Source organism: Stegostoma tigrinum, chromosome 10 (genome assembly GCF_030684315.1).
Source record: "Stegostoma tigrinum isolate sSteTig4 chromosome 10, sSteTig4.hap1, whole genome shotgun sequence".
Lineage (NCBI taxonomy): Eukaryota > Metazoa > Chordata > Chondrichthyes > Orectolobiformes > Stegostomatidae > Stegostoma > Stegostoma tigrinum.
Window position 1 is genome coordinate 8,909,228 of NC_081363.1, and position 16,717 is coordinate 8,925,944.

At 43.7% G+C, this 16,717-nt stretch overlaps 1 protein-coding gene across 6 annotated transcripts in view; it reads right to left on the reverse strand.

The window, feature by feature from the left end:
• The window catches only part of tdp1 (tyrosyl-DNA phosphodiesterase 1), a 135,142-nt gene that overhangs the window by 32,332 nt on the left and 86,093 nt on the right, over nt 1–16,717 (reverse strand). For all 6 annotated transcript variants that reach the window (XM_059648971.1, XM_059648966.1, XM_059648968.1 and 3 more), the window contains one exon: nt 1,473–1,575. In XM_059648971.1, coding sequence (XP_059504954.1) covers nt 1,473–1,575 — 103 coding nt within the window. The remainder of the gene's footprint in view (nt 1–1,472; nt 1,576–16,717) is intronic.

Here is a 16,717-nt window from a genome sequence, read left to right on the forward strand (position 1 = left end):
TATGACTTAGAGATGCCATCAGGTCAAGACTGGCAGCTGACTTAAATTCCAAGACTATTACCTCATGATGACATATTCTGAATACAAAATTGGGGAAATGAATCATTCTCTTAAAGAAAATGTGCTCATCAACCCTCCCTCCAGTTTTGTCTGGAACTATCTTGCCAGGAAGGTGTTGAACATAACTCCCAGAATATCGGACAATTCCGTCATGAGCAGTTATCTCCTGCAGACATTAAAGCATCTAATGATCAGGTACCAGGAACAATACAAACTGACATCTCAGTATACCTCAGCTCAGAGTGACACATAGAGGAGCTGTGCTGACAGATAAGCACAAAAATCAGCTACCTGTGGTGGGACAGCTACATTAATCACAAAAATAAGTTTCCATTTGTCCAGTGGGGACTGTGAGCTCATCCTCATTTAATCTTCAGCAGTAAAATGAGTGCTCACATTTAGAAGGTTGTTTCTAAAGTTAACATCCTCTGTGTACAATCACTGTTAGAACTGTAACTAAAAAGCATTATTTTAGATTTTTAAAAAGAATTTTTATGACAGTTATTTCATGCCAGCATAATTTTTTCCTTTATTCATTCACGGGATGAGGGCATCACTGGCCAGGCAGCATTTATTGCCCATCCCTAATTGCCCAGAGGGCAGTTAAGAGTCAACCACGTTAATGTGGGTCTGGAGTCACATGTAGGCCAGACCAGGTAAGGACAGCAGTTTCCTTCCCTAAAGGACATTAGTGAGCCAGATGGGTTAATTAACAATGGATTCATCGTCATCATTAGATTCTTAATTCCAGATATTTTATTGAATTCAAATTCCACCATCCACCAGGGCAGGATTTGAACCTGAATGCCCGGAACATTATCCGGGTCTCTGGATTAACAGTTCGGCGATGATACCACTAGGCCATCGCCTCCCCGGGTTTATCCTCCAGAGGAGATACCTCCCACTCAACTCTGTCTTATCTCATCAGCAAATCTTTCCAATAATTTCTCCCTCATAGGACAGTAAGAAATAGGATTGACTGGTCAATCTTGACAAGATCTTCGTTTAACATCTCATCCAAATGACAGCACCTCAGTATTGCATTGGGGTGTGCCAACTGAGGATTTTTGTGTCAAATCTCTTGGAATGTGAAGCCATAAATTTCTGACTGGTTGGCTAGAGCGCTACCCACTGGCCCTTCATCAATTAACTGGTTTCACTGGTAATGAATGGCCTCTTGGACAAGTATTGAAGTGCCTTCTGGAGAGGTATCATGGTGATGGTCAGTGTCTTCAGAGGAGCCGAGGGGGAATTTGTGTTTTCTCCATAAGAAAGGTCAAACGACAAAGGAAAGGGTAGTTAGCTTGTTAAACTTCAACTGCAATCTGTGGAAGGACCTCACTACAGCTGTACTTAGATCAAAGATAATTGAAAAGAGAAAGTGGATGAGCAGTAGGACAGAATCGACTTACAAAGGCCTTGGGCAGGTACAGAACTCCCAGCTCATATGAGCGGATCATCAGCTGAAAGCCATTCTTCTCTAGAGTTCCCCAGGCAGCCTTCGACAGATTAGCACTAAGGTACAGGAGGAAAATAGGAGAGCTATCAGTCTTGGAACTTGATTAACATAATGCTTCTTAATAATTCACTACAGATAAACATACAAACTTTCACAGGCTGTCAACTCCTTCAGAATTTACAGCAATAAATCTACTCAATCTCTTTCTGGTTTATCTTTGCAGGCATCATTGACATGCCTTTGATGCATTAGTAGATTTAAAATCTATATCAGTTGTAGATCCTGCCTGTGCTGTCTCTCTCCAGGTTGTTACATTTTACATATCAAATGTTTATCGCCAACAATTTCAAAGTCCATGTGAATAATGGAGAGCTCTTCTGTGAGGTCACCTCGTGACAGTGCAATCTGATCCATTATGTTCCCACCATTCTCTCAGAATCACAGCATGTTACAGCGCAGGAGGAAACCATTCTGCCCATTATGCTGAGAGGTGGTTTGCTGAAAGAGCCATCCAATTAATTTCACTCTCCTCCTGTCTTTTTCCTTTAATACTCCCACAGTTGTGGCCAAAACAGTGAATGCTTTCAAGAAGGACACAGTAATAGTTCTTGGTGTTAAAAGGATCTTCTCTGAGGAATCCTCACAATGGAGCATTCCAGCTTGACACAGCTCCTTCGATGGTTTCTCTTCCACAGCAGGAGCTTTTGTTTCAAGGCTGATGAGCGTCATCACCTTTTCTCATACGCCACTCTGCTGACTCGAGGGGCAAGCCAGATTGTTCTGGTTTGCACTCTGCCCAATATCTCAGTGGGCCTGGGCAACCAGAGCCAGACCCAGTGCACAAGGTGGGAGCTGATCAGGGAATTGACTGCGAGGACATAACTTTTTGGAGGAAGAGGTGGCCATTCATTCCCTCAAGCCTGTTCCACCATTTGTTACAACCAAGAATGGCTTTACACCTCAATGCTACTTTCCATCCATTGCCCACATCCACTAATTCTATCTGAGTGTGCAAAATCTCTTGGTCTTCACTCTTAAGTAAAGAATTCCTAAAGTGCAGAAAAAGCCATTTGGCCCAAATTGCAGCAAAGAAATAAATGACATCACAAAACAATTTCAACACTAATAATGAAAGATTTTCAACTTTACATCAACTTTCAGAAATCAAAACCAATGACAAAATATGATAATTCATTCCAACATTGTTTATGCCATTCTGCAAGGTGTTGTTAAAGTAGAAATTTTGTGGGGTCAGATTTAAGCTAAGTGACAAATAAAACTAAAGAGCGATGAGGAGAAGTGACATTACACAGTGACTTGTTACGAACTGGAAGGCACTTTGTGTGAGCACAGAGGAAACAAATTCAATAGTAACTTACAAAAAAAAAGTAACACTTGAAAAGGAAAGATTTACAGAGCACTGGGGAAAGATTATGGGATGGGATGCTTTGAAAAAGCTAGCACCAATGCGATGGGTGAAATGGCCTGCTTCTGCATTATTGTAGCAGACAAAGAAATACACGGTATCACAATCTTTGTCCATGATGTAAGTCGTGGTTATGCCTATTTGCGCATAGCAAGGTCGTACAAAAAATCAATGTGAGAATGGTTGAGTGATAAATATCAGCTTGTCTTCAAAAAAATTGCTCTGGAATGCTTTATGTCCTCCTGAGAAGGCTGACAGTCTGAAAGATGGTGATCGGTCTGTTGCAAAATTTAAAAGTTATGTGAGGTTATCTCCTGTATTCATCCTTGAAATGAAACTTTGAAATTGTCGCTATGTTGAAAAATTTTTCTTTGAACCGACTTGGCTGAGAGAATGTTGTTGGTTAAAGCCATAAGACACCGGAGCAGAAGTAGGCCATTCAGCCCACTGAGTGTGCTCCACTATTCAATGAGGTCATGATTAATTAATAATCTTCAACTCACTTTTTCCTCCTAACCCTTGATCATGTTACTGATTAAAAATTTGTCTGTCTCAGCCTTGAATATACTTAACAATCCAGCCTAAACAGCCCTCTGTAATAAAGAATTCCACAGGTTCACCACCCTCTGAGAGGAGAAATTCCTCCTCTTCTTCGTTTTAAATGCTTTCTTACTTTGAGAGTTTGTCCTCTGGTCATCGACTCTCCTATATAGAGAAGCAACCTTTCCACATCTATCCTGTCAAGTCCCCCAAGAATCTTGTACTTTTCAATAAAGATGCCTCTCATTCCTCTACATTCCAATGAGTACAGGCTCAATATACTGTACCTGTCCTGATAAGACAGTCCCTCCATTCCTGGGATCAACCTTGTGTAGGTACTCTAGGCTGCTCCCAATACCAGTCTATCTGGATAACAGGTGCACAAGATGATGAGAGGCATAGACAGAGTGGATAGTCAGAGACTTTTCCCCAGGGCGGAAATGACTATTACGAGGCGTCATAATTTTAAGGTGAGATGTCAGAGGTAGGTTCTTCACACAGAGAGTGGGGGCAGAGTCAGATACTTTAGAGACTCTTGGATAGGCACATGGAGGATAGTAAAATGTAGGGTATGCAGAGTAGATTGATCGACATGGTGGGCTGAAGGGCCTGTACTGTGCTGTTCTATCTTTTGTAGGATAAAGGACCAAAACTGTTCACAGTATTCCAGCTGTGGTTTGACTAGTCTGTTGTATAATTTCAGCGAAACCTCCCTTCTTTATTGGTCTTTTCCCTTTGAAATAAAGTTAATTTAGATTACACATGAGAAAAGGTCTCATCTCATTGGCAGATATCTTTCAGGTGTATAAAGAAGTGATCTGCATTTACAGGATGCTTTTCAAGTCCTCAGTAAGTGTTTAATTGTTGATACATTACTTTGGAAATGCAGCTATTTTTACCAATAGCAGATAGTGACAGCAAAGCTTCACAGACATCAAGGAGAGGAACCAGATGATCAAAGTTAGTCAAGGGATAAACATTACCTGATGTCACCCAATAGCTTTCCTAGGCTCGTTCTTCAAAATACTGCCATATATTTTATCTCCTCATGAGAGGACAGGCAGGGCCTTACCCAGAATACAACACCTCAGACAGTCCCTCAGTACTGCATTCCACAGTTACAACCTGCATGGGGGTTTAAAGTCTCCAGAATGAGGTTTGAAGCCATGGCTTTGCTAGCAAAGAGCCACTGACTGGGTCACGGCTGACATTATCCCTCTCCCTTTCCAAGAACCAAAGAGTGAGGTATAGGAAGGTAGGGTGAGGCCACCTACACCTTTGGGACTAGTCCTATGTTCAATAGGACCATGACTGTTCTGCTCGTGGTCTAAAACTCAGACTCTTGCCTTCCCCACCCAAAACCCGGGACTCCCTTGTCTGTCAAAAATCTACTTCTGCCTCAAATCAATCCAAATACCCAACTTCCTACAGTTGCTGGGCAAGACGACTCACAGGCTAACAACCCTCAGAGAGAGAGAAAAATTTTCCCCTCCCCTCTGTTCATAAACGATCTCTTATTTTTAAACCGTGTCCCCTTGTTCTCGTCTCCCCAAAAAGAGGAAATATTGCCACGCTACCGGAAGATTGTGGAGGCTTGGGAGAGGGTACAAGTACATCTTACCAGCATGTTGTGTGGTTGGGAGGTTATTAGCTATGAGGAGAGATTCCAAAAACTTGGTTTGTTTTCACTTGAAGGGTCGGAGGCTAAGGGGCGACCTGGTAGGATTTTAGAGAATTATGAGAGATATGAACAGAACAGATAGTCAGAGCCTTTTTCCCAGGTAGCAATGTTAATTACTAGGGGATATAGGTTTAAGGTAAAAAGGGATAAGTTTAAAGATGATGTTGGAGGCACTGTTTTTTTTTACACAGAGGGTATTTGCCAGGAATATGCTGCCAGAGGAGGGGGTGGAGGCGGGTACAATAGCAAGGTTCAAGAGGTATCTTGGCAGATACGTGAACAGGCAGGAAATAGACCATCAGACATAGGAGTGGAAGTAAGGCCATTCAGCCCATCAAGTCCACTCCACCATTTAAATCATGGCTGATGGGCATTTCAACGCCACTTCCCTGCACTCTCCCCATAGCCCTTGATTCCTTCTGAGATCAAGAATTTGTCGATCTCTGCCTTGAAGGCATCCAACGTCCCGGCCTCCACTGCACTCTGCGGCAATGAATTCCACAAGCCCACCACACTCTGGCTGAAGAACTGTCATCTCATTTCAGTTTTAAATTTACCCCCTCTAATTTTAAGCCTGTCCCCACGGGCCCTAGTCTCCGTGCCTAACGGAAACAACTTCCCAGCATCCACCCCTTCTAAGCCATACACTATCTTGTAAGTTTCTATTAGATCTCCCCTCAACCTTCTAAACTCTAATGAGTACAATCCCAGGATCCTTAGCCGTTCATCATACGTTGAACCTACCATTCCAGGGACCATCCGTGTGAATCTCCACTGGACACGCTCCAGGGCTAGTATGTCCTTCCTGTGGTGTGGGGCCCAAAATTAGAGGAATATGGACTGTATAGAGGAAGAAGGATTTTAGTTTAGAAAGACATCATGTGTCGGTGCACTCTTGGTGGGCTGAAGGGCCTGTTCCTACTCTATACTGTTTTTTGTATCCTCCCACCATCTACTGAACCAGACGGAATGCTCTGGGACATCGGTTTGAATCCCAGATGGTGAAATGTGAATCAATGAAAATATGAAATTAAGAGCTAACGGTGACCATGTAACTATTTTTAATTGCTGTAAACATCCACCTGGTTCACTGATGTTCTTTATCTAAGGCAATCCCTTAGTGGTTAGCACTGGTAGCTCAAATGGACCTAGGTTCGATTCCACCCTCAGGTAACTGTCTGTGTGGAGTGTACACATTCTCCCTATGTCTGCGCAGGTTTCCTCAAGATGCTCCGGGTTCCTTCCAGAGTCCAGGAATGTGCAGGTTAGGTGAATTAGCCATGGTAGATGCAGGGTTATGGGGATAGAATAGCGGGCTCAGTCTGTGTGGAATGCTGTTAGGAGGGCCGTACTGACCCAATGGCTCAAGTGGCCTCTTTCTGCACTGTAGGGTTTCTATGAAATGCCAAAGTGGACAAGTTCACATTTACCCACGTTATATTCACCTGCCCACTTACTCATCCCATCCATATGGCCTTACACATTCTCTACATCCTCTTGACAAATTACATGCTTGCCCATTGGCGCCATCTGCAAGTTCACTCACCAGATATTCAGTCCCCACATCGTTGGTAAAAACAAAGCCTTCCTATAAACCTAAACAGAGCCAGTGGATCGATACAGCCCATAATCTGAGGGCGCTGACTGGTGAACTGAATTGTTTTCAGTCACTTCTCATTGTAAACTGTATATTATTCAAAACAGAGCAGGGAAAATCGATAGAAAGCATGCTCCCTCTTATTAAAAGCCCTGACCTCATACTACATGGCACCATCAAACAACTCCATCTTTTACACAATTTAAACATCATTGTTGAGTGCACTGGAATCTAAATTAAGTCACTTCACTTCATTTAACATGATGCAGATACACTCTGAAGATACACAATGTGACACTGATACTCTGCCTTACAGGTTATTTAATAACAGGGACACCTTTCTGACATTGACTCTTTAAGACTGATAAGTGCTCTGGGAGCTCAGAAACAAAACTGCTTTTTAAATTGGGAAGGGAAGCATAGTGGTTATGATTTGGAACTAGTCTCCAAAGATTGGGCTGAGAATTCAGAGGCAAGGGTCTCAGTGGGGATCGCTTAGTGGGGATCACTTAGCTCAGCTGGGTTTATAGTCCAGGGTGCTGCCAACAGACCAGGTTCAATTCCCATGCTGGCTGAGGTCACTGTCAAGGTCCCTTGTCTTTAACCTTGCCCCTTGTCTGAGGTGTGATAACCCTCAGGTTAAACTCACCACCACCTGTCTCTCTAATGGGCAAGCAACCCTAGCGTCCTTTGACTCTAAATTGTGAAAGGGCATGCTTTGCCTGAACATGAGGCGGCCCGGTGGCTCAGTGGTTAGCACTGCAGCCTCACAGCGCCAGGGACCTGGGTTCGATTCCAACCTCAGGCAACTGTCTGTGTGGAGTTTGCACATTCTCCCCCATGTTTGTGTGGGTTTCCTCTGGGTGGTTCAGTTTTATCCCACAGTCTAAAAGTGTGTAGGTTACATGAATTGGCCATGCTAAATTGCCCATAGTGTTCAGAAATGTGCTGGACAGGAAAATGCAGGCTTATGTGGGTGGGTCTGGGTGAGATGCTCTTTGGAAGGTCAATGTGGACTCAATAGACCAGATGGCCAGCTTCCGCACTGTAGAGATTCTACTCTATTCTATTCTATGAAGAGTCCAAATCTCCCCACAGCTCTGGGGAATTTCAATTCAGTTGATACAATCTAACATAAAAAGCTAAGTAACGTTAAAGTGTTGTAAAAACCCAAATGGTTCATGAGGAGAGGAAACCAGTCATCCTCACTTGGCCTGATTTACAGGACTTGGAGGCAAGGGACCTTGTAATGTGGGTGATTCAGGAGTGGCCATAGAAATTAGAGATGGGGAAAAACACCTACATCCTTTGGATGAATGCATTAAGGAAGAAGTCTCTCCTTATTAATAGCCCTGGGTTCTATTCCTTTTCAGATTGACCACCTTGCTATTTGGTATGACAATTACTGAGTGACGCTGGATAGAAGGGGGCCATTCTAAGCTGTACATCTGTGCATCTCCTTTGACAGAGTAATCCAAGTGGCTCCAAGTTTTCAGATAGGGCTGCTAATATTCCCCTCCAAAAGCTCACCTGTCCCGTTAGAATATTGCTATTGAGTCTGCTTCTAGCATCCTATCAGGTGATTTCACTGAACTTTTCTAACTTCTGTAACTTGCTGCATAAAACAATTCTTTCATCTTAGCCTTTTTTTGGGCCAATACTAAGCCTTTCACAGAGCACGTGCATCACAGCTTCTAACCCAAACATTTAAAGATTCAGCACAAGCATCCAAAAAGAAACCAAACCTGGATCAAACACACATCTAGTTCTCCACACAGCTACCCTAGACATTAGCCAACTTCCCTTCTGTGTTGTCAGATCCAAATCCTAGAACTCCCTCCCCAACAGCCTGGTGGCCATATCCATTGCCCATAAATTTGAGCATTACAACAGGGCAGCTCACCATCCCCTTCTTCAAGGCAACTAGGAATGGACAATGAATTTTTTAAAAATCTAAAAGAAAAATGAATGCTAGAAATCAGAAACAAAAACAGAAATTGCTGAAATAGCTCAGAGGGTCAAGCAGAATTTGTAGAGAGAAATCAGAGTTTACATTTTGGGTCAAATGAACCTTCTTCAGAAATGGGCACTTGATGCTGACCCAGCCAGTGATGCCTACATCCCAAAAAACACATGTAATTGGAGAGCTACAGAACCCAAGAGATGCCATTTATACAACAAGTTCTCAAACTCAGGACACCCTAAAGTGCCTCATAGGCAATGACATGCTGCTGAAGCACAGTTGCTATTGTAATCCAGGGAAATCTGGTAGCCGATCTGCGAACAGCAATATCCCACTGGCACCAGCAAGCCAAGTGGACAGACAATCATTTTAGGGATGAAATATTTCACTTGTCCCATGAAATCTTAGACCACCTTTGGTGTGTTGCGAACCACATCAAAGAAATGCAGTTAAGGCATTGGAAAAGATGCAAACAATACATACAAGGATGATGCCAGAACTTCATAGAATCATAGAACCCCTATGGTGTGGAACCAGGCCATTCGGCCCATCGATTCCACACTGACCCCCTGAAGAGCTCCTGCCCAGACCTATCTCACCACCGTATAGCTGTAACCCAGCATTCCCCATGGCTAACCTATCCTGCATATCCCTGAACACTACGGGCAATTTAGCACGGCCGATCCACCTAGCCTGCACATCTTTGGACTGTGGGTGGAAACTGGAGCACCCGGAGGAAACCCACGCAGACATGGGGAGAATGTGCAAACACCACACAGAGAGTTACCCAACGCAGGACTCGAACCTGGGTCCTGGTGCTGAGTGGGTATTGTCTCTTAATTCATTCGAGGACTTCGCTGGCTATGCAGCATTTATTGCCCATCCCTAATTGCCCAGAGGGCAGTTAAGATCAACCACATTGCTGTAGGTCTGGAGTCACTTGTAGTCCAGATCAGATAAGGATGGCAGTTTCCCTCCCTGAAAGGCATTGGTGAACCAAAGGCTAAGACCCGTTTCTTTACAACAGTCTTACTGCTGAAAGAGCCTTTTTTTTTGGACGAAATGTAAAATTGGGAACCGATTTTGCAGAGTTGGGAAGGAAGGGAAGAGGGGGCTATTCAACCTCTTAGTCCTGCGCCACCATTTAATTAAAGTCATGCTGGTTTGTAACTCAATACCATCAATGTGTCTTCACAGCAGTATCTCCAGAAAAAGATGGATATCAAGCCATGAAGCAGATAATGGGACCTAAAGCTAGGTTTTAAACAACGTCCTAAAACAGAAGGGAGAGGTCAAGGGATTTAGGGAGGAAATTTCAGGGCTGAGAGGCTAGACAGCTGAAGAAAAGGAAGCAGAAGATGAAAGAGAGATTGGAAGGAACACACAAATCACAAATACAGATGTAGGGAGTTGGTCTCTTACTATGGGGTTTGACATCCCATTGATCAAAGAGATTTCTGGTGTTTAAACATAGTTTAAAGAAAAAAACTTTGTACCAACCATAGGTTTCTTTGTGGGATTTACAGAATCATTCCACTTGACACTCGGGACATTTTACTAACCTATTCTTAACCCTCTGGAAAATTGGAAACATGGGTACAATTTATCTGAGTGCACACACGCCGGGGGACAAATAAGCAGGACATTGTGCTGCAACAGCAGGTTATAGTTCTCTGGTCTCAGATGTCAAGGTCTCCTTCAGCCATCAAACAGGGATCCACACAATATAGTGAGCACTTATACAGGGACGTAAATTCGTGGGTTAATGGTTATAAGACAGGATGACAGGAGCCATTAAGATAACAAATGCAAATCTCACATCGAAACATCAAAAACAGGAGCAAGAGAAGGCTATTCGGCTCTTCAAGCCCACTCTGTCATTAAATAGTGGAAAATAATCAAGCAAATTAACGGATTGCTAAGGCCAACGGAATGCTGGCCTTTATATCGAAAAGACTGAAGTTAAAACATAAGTTATGTTGCAGCTGTACAAACACATGGTGAGAGCCCACTGGGAGTGCTCTGAGCACATCTGGGCACCACACCTCAGAAAATTTAAGGTCAGGAGTCACACGACACTGGGTTAGAAACCAACAGGTTTTTGTGAAATCACAGGCTGTCAAAGGCCTGCTCCTTTGTCAGGTCTCCATCTGACGAAAGAGAAGCGCTCTGAAAGCTTGTGCTTTCAAATAAACCTGTTGGACTATAACCTGGTGTTGTCTGACTCCTGACCTCGTCTGCCCTAGTGCAACATCTTAGAAAAAACAGATATGCCTTGGAGAAAATATGAGATAGTTTACAAGAATGATAACCCCTGAAACCCAGGTATGTTTTGAGAAGAGATTATAAAAATTAAGACTTCTTTTCTCTAGAATTTAGAGATTTAAGGATAACGTGATTGAAATCTTCAAGATAATAAAAGGAAAAGACAGGATAGATAAACTATTTTCAATGATTGGAGATTTTAGAATAAGGGACATAGTTTGAGCATTCGGGCCTGACCGCTCAGGAGAATGTTAGGAAACACTTCTACACTCAAAGGAGCTCTCTTTCAGCATACAGCAGTTGATGCTGGATCAGTTGTTGACTTTAAATCTAACATAGATGAATTTTTGTTAAATAAAAATATTCAGGGAAATGGACCAAAGTTAGGTAAATGAGAAGTACGTTTCATTTAGCACAGTAGGTGCCACATTTTGCCCCACAATCGATTACAGTTCCTTTGGGAATTTTAATCAGTGTTTTCATTGAATAACTTTGAGTGTTTATATTTAGATGAGATTAGATTCCCCACAGTGCGGGAACAGGCCCTCCGGCCCAACAAGTCCACACCGCCCCTTGAAGCATCCCACCCAGACCCATCCCCTCTATAACCCACACACCCCTGAACACTACGGGCATTTAGCATGGCCGATCCACCTAGCCTGCACATCTTTGGGCTGTGGGAGGAAACCGGAGCACCCGGAAGAAATCCACGCAGACACGGGGAGAATGTGCAAACTCCGCGCAGTCGCCTGAGGCTGGAATCGAACCCGAATCCCTGGTGCCGTGAGGCTGCATTGCTAACCACTGAGCCACCGGGCCGCCCAAACTGGATATGCTGCCCATCCTCATCCATCCAATCCACTGATATCTTAATTATTATCTTCTAATTAACAGACTTTTTGTTACAAACTGCTTAACATAATTCATTTGTGTAACATCCTCTTGAATCACTTAGTGGTTGTTTTTGACTTTTACACTATATTGCTTCATACAGGAGTTTCATGGAATTAGTGGAACATCCAGGTAAAAATTTAAAATTAGCTGACAGCAAATATTCTAAGCCATTCAGCCATCAACTATCGAATGAATCTCGAATCATATCAGGCTTCAACAAAACAGCAACAGAGTAACAGGAGGACGCCATTCAGCCCCTCGAACCTGGCTTCTATTTGGACATCATTCTCCAAGCTTTCTTAATCTCCAGGATCGACTACAACAAGAGTGCCCTGGCGGTCCATTCGCCTTGCACCCTGCAATGAGCTTGAGCTCCTTTAACATTCTGCTGCCGGCATCCTAAGTCACTGCAAATGTTTGGAACCACCTTTGGCCAGAGTGCCAAGTGGGCGACCCACCCCAGGATCCTCCTGAGGTTCACAACATCACAGATATCACTCTTCAGACAACTAGATTTACTCCTTGGGACATCATGAACTGGTTGAATGCACTGGGTACAATGGATACTGAACACTGACAACATCTTGGGCGTGGTACTGAAGACGTGATTTTTAAATTTTATTCTTTTAAATAAATCTTGATTTTCTTCCTCTGCTGGTCAGAAGAAGGTTGGCAATAGCACTGGCGTTACCCCTGTTCTTCATTCAAATGGGGCTGCGGGATCTTTTTGATCCAATGGAGAGATTAGCTGGGAGATGGCGTTAAACGTACCTATGACAGATGGGTAGCTCATCAGTACTACACTGGAGTATATCAGCCTTGAGGGCCAAGCATAGGTTCTCGATGCCTTCAGGTTGTTAGAATTTAAGAAAGACTGCAATGTTTGAACTTTTAGCTGTAATTCTTTTCGTTTTTGACTTAATACTAAGAAGGATTGTGATGTTTAACTTACAATTTTACTTTTTTTTACACTATACTAAGAGTGACTGCAATATTGAACTTTTAACTTCTGTGCCTTACTTTTTTCGACCCTGTTCCTAGGTTTCTGCGCAGAGGCACGTGTACCGAAGATGGCACAGTGCGTGGTGACAGTGAAAATTTTTCACCGCACTCCTGCGCTTATGTTCTTGAGTGTGCAAAGTCTAAATCTAAATCTAAAATTTCGAAAGCAATTGGTCGGGGTGGAGGGGAAGAGAGAGCAGGGGAGAATGAGATATAAAGAGACAAAGAAAGAGAGAGGAGAAGAAACGGAGAGAAAGCAAGAGAGACAAAGAAGAAAGAACAGGGGAAGAAGTAAGAGAAAATAAAAGAGTGAAAGAGAGAGCGAAAAAGGAGGAAAGGGGGGGGAAGGGGGGAGGGGAGGGGGAGCAAGGGGGAGTGAGGGGGGAGCGAGGGGGAGCGAGAGAAATATTTTTTATTGCTGGAAACTTCTCAGAAGCTTGAGGATTGTAATCCTAAAATCAGAGTCACTCCATTCAGGACGCAAATGAGGAAGCATTTACTCACACAAAGGTAGAAGGAATGAAGAACTCTGTCCCACGAAAGGCAACATTTTGGTTTAACTAATTATTTTAAATCTGAGATTAATATACCTTTGTCTTACAAGAGTCTAGAGGAACACAGAGCCATAAGAGAGGTGGATGGAGTTAAGAAGCCAATTAATTACACCATAATTGGATAATTTAACAAGTTCGAGAGGCTGAATGAGCCAACTCTGGTCCTGTCTCTGAGTCAAATTTGACGTGTGGATGGTGTCAGAAGAACCTAGCTAATCTGTACAAACGATATCAGACACAACACAAATTATTCTACCCCAATCTCTGGGGTTAATCCCAAACTCTCAGGATTCCTGAGACTGCAGGCTCAGACTCTGCAGTCAGGAAGGGAATGGGTGACCACCAGACAGAGCAAGAGAGACAGGCAGGCAGTGCAGGAATCTTCTGTGGGTATACCCCTGCAGAACAGATATACTGTTTTGGATACTATCGGGGATCTCTCAGGGGAAAGCAGCAGCAGCCAAACTCGCTACACCACGGTTGGTTTTGCTGCAGAAGGGAGGGCTAAAAAGTCTGCTACGGCAAGAGGTACAGGGAACTCAACTGTAAGGGGAATAGACAGGCGTTTCTGTGGCCACAAACGAGACTCCAGGATGTTATGTTGCCTTTCTGGTGCGAGGGTCAAGGAAGTCTCAGAGCGGATACAGGACATTGTGAAGGGGGAGGGTGAACAATTAGTGATCATGGTACACATCGGTACAAACAACCTTGGTTAAAATAAGAGATGAGGTACTGAAGGCAGAGTATAGGGTGCTAGAAATCGGTCCTCAAAGGTCGTGACCTCAGGATTACTACTGGTGCCATGTGCTAGTACGAATTGAAATGACAGGATATATTGGATGAATAAAAACAGAAGGACCCTTCCTCCTCTGAGGAAGGGTCACCGGATCCAAAACGTTAATTCTGTTTTCTCCTCCACAGATGCTGCCAGACCTGCTGAGCTTTTCCCGCAACTTTGTTTTTGTTCCTGATTTACAGCATCCGCAGTTCTTTTGGTTTTTATATCGGTTGAATACGTGGCTGAAAAGATGGTGTTTGGGGAGGGTTTCAGGTTCCTGGGGCATTGGGACTGATTCTGGGGGAGGAGGGGCCTGTACAAATTGGACAGGTTGTACCTGGGCAGGACTGGAACTGATATCCTAAGGGGAGTGTTCGCTGGAGCGGCTGGGGAAGAGTTTAAATTAATATCCCAGGGGGACAGGAACCTATGTCAGGAGTCAAAGGAGTTGCGGGGGGGGAAGAGGAGGACAAAAACTAAAGGAAGAAAAAGGGATAAGAAAAGTGACAGGCAGAGAAACCAAGGACAGGGTTCAAACAGGGTTATTGAGAAAAATAAACAGCAAGATAATCAATGTTAAAAAGGCAGGCTTAAAGGCTTTGTACCGTAATGCGTGGAGCATTTGCAATAAAGTGGATGAACTAATCACACAGACAGATGTTAATGGGTACATTATAATTGGGACTGTGGAGACATGGCTGCAGGGTGACCAGGGATGGGAACTAAATGTCCCAGGGTATTCAGTATTTAGGGAGGGCAGGCAAAAAGGAAAAGGTGGTGGAGTGGCATTGCTGGATAAAGAGGAAATTAACACAATTATGAGAGAGGATATTAGCTCTGACAACATGGAGTCTGTATGGGTAAAGTTGAGAAATAATAAGAGGCAAAAAAACATCAGTGGGTGTCATATAGAACCCTAAACTGCAGCGGTGATGTGGGAATGGCATTAAACAGGAAATTAGAGATGCATGTGATAAGGGAATATTGGTGATTGCGGGTGATTTTAATCTGCACATCGAATGGGCAAATCAAGTTAGCCACAATGCCGTGGAGGAGGAATTCCTGGAGTGTCTACAGGATGGTTTTCTTGACCAATGTGTGTGGAGGAACTATCTAGAGAGCAAGCTATCTTAGACTGAGTGCTGTGCAATGAGAAGGGAATCATTGCCAATCTAGCTGCCCAAGATCCCTTGGGGATGAGCGACTGTGACATGATAGAATCTTTTATCAGGATGGAGAGTGAGGTAGTTGATTCAGAGACGAAGGTGCTGAATCTTAATGAAGGAAACTAGGAAGATACGAGGCATGAGTTAGCCTTGATAGATTGGGAAGAGTTACTTAAAGGAATGACAGCGGATCGGTAATGTTAAACACATGGGGGAACTGCAACAACTGTTTATTCATATCTGGCACAAAAGCACAATGGGTCAATCCATGGATTACAAAGGAAATTAGAGATAGTATCCAGTCCAAGGAAGAAGCATACAGACTGGCCAAGAAAAATAATACGTCTGAGGACGGGGAGCAGTTTAGAATTCAACAAAGAAGGAAGAAGAGATTAAGAAGGGGAAAATACAGTATGAAAGTAAGCTTGCAGGGAATGTAAAGACTGTGCTAAGAGTTTCTCTAGGTACATGAAGAGGGCAGATGCAAGGAGGATGTTCCTGATGGTGGGTGTGGGCAGAAACAGGGCTCACAGTATGTGGATTCAGGGTAGACCACTGAGGACTGAGATGGGGAGACATTTCTTCACCCGAAGAGTGGTGAGCCTGTGGAATTCATTACCACAGGAAGTAGTTGATGCCAAAACATTGAATGTATTCAAGAGGTGTCTAGATATAGCACCTAGGATGAATGGGATCAAAGGTTATGGGGAGAAAGCAGGATTAGGCTACTGAGTTGGATGATCAGCCATGATCGTGATGAATGGCAGAGGATGTTTGAAGGGCCGAATGACCTAGTCCTGCTCCTATCTTCTACGTTTCTATGTTACTTGCACTTCCTACAATCTAGTCTACTATAATTACTGCTCACGGCGTGGTCTCCTCTCTATTCATTGGGTTTGTCTGGGTGACCATTTCTGTCCACAAAAGAAGACCCTGAACTTCCAGTTGCCTGCCACTTCAACACAACACCCTGCTCCCTGGCCAACATCTCTGTCTCATGCTTGCTGCTGTGCTCCAGTGAGGCTCAGAGCAAGCTGCAAGAGCAGCACCTCACCTTCCGCTTGGGGACCCTGCATCCTTCTGGGCTAAATATCGTGTTCAACAATTTTACAGTTTGAGCACCTTTCCCTCTGCCTTCTCCCCTAATCTCCACAGACCAGGCCTTGGCATCAGAAAGGCTGCTACCACACACTACCCATTGTCAGTCACTAACAGTCCCCAGGAACAGCTATTCATTCTCCCAGTCTGACCTTTATCCATTTCTTTGTCTGTCCAACTGGTCTTCTCTGTCTTTGGGCTCTGTCTCCACTTATCGTTTACTCTCCCCTCTCT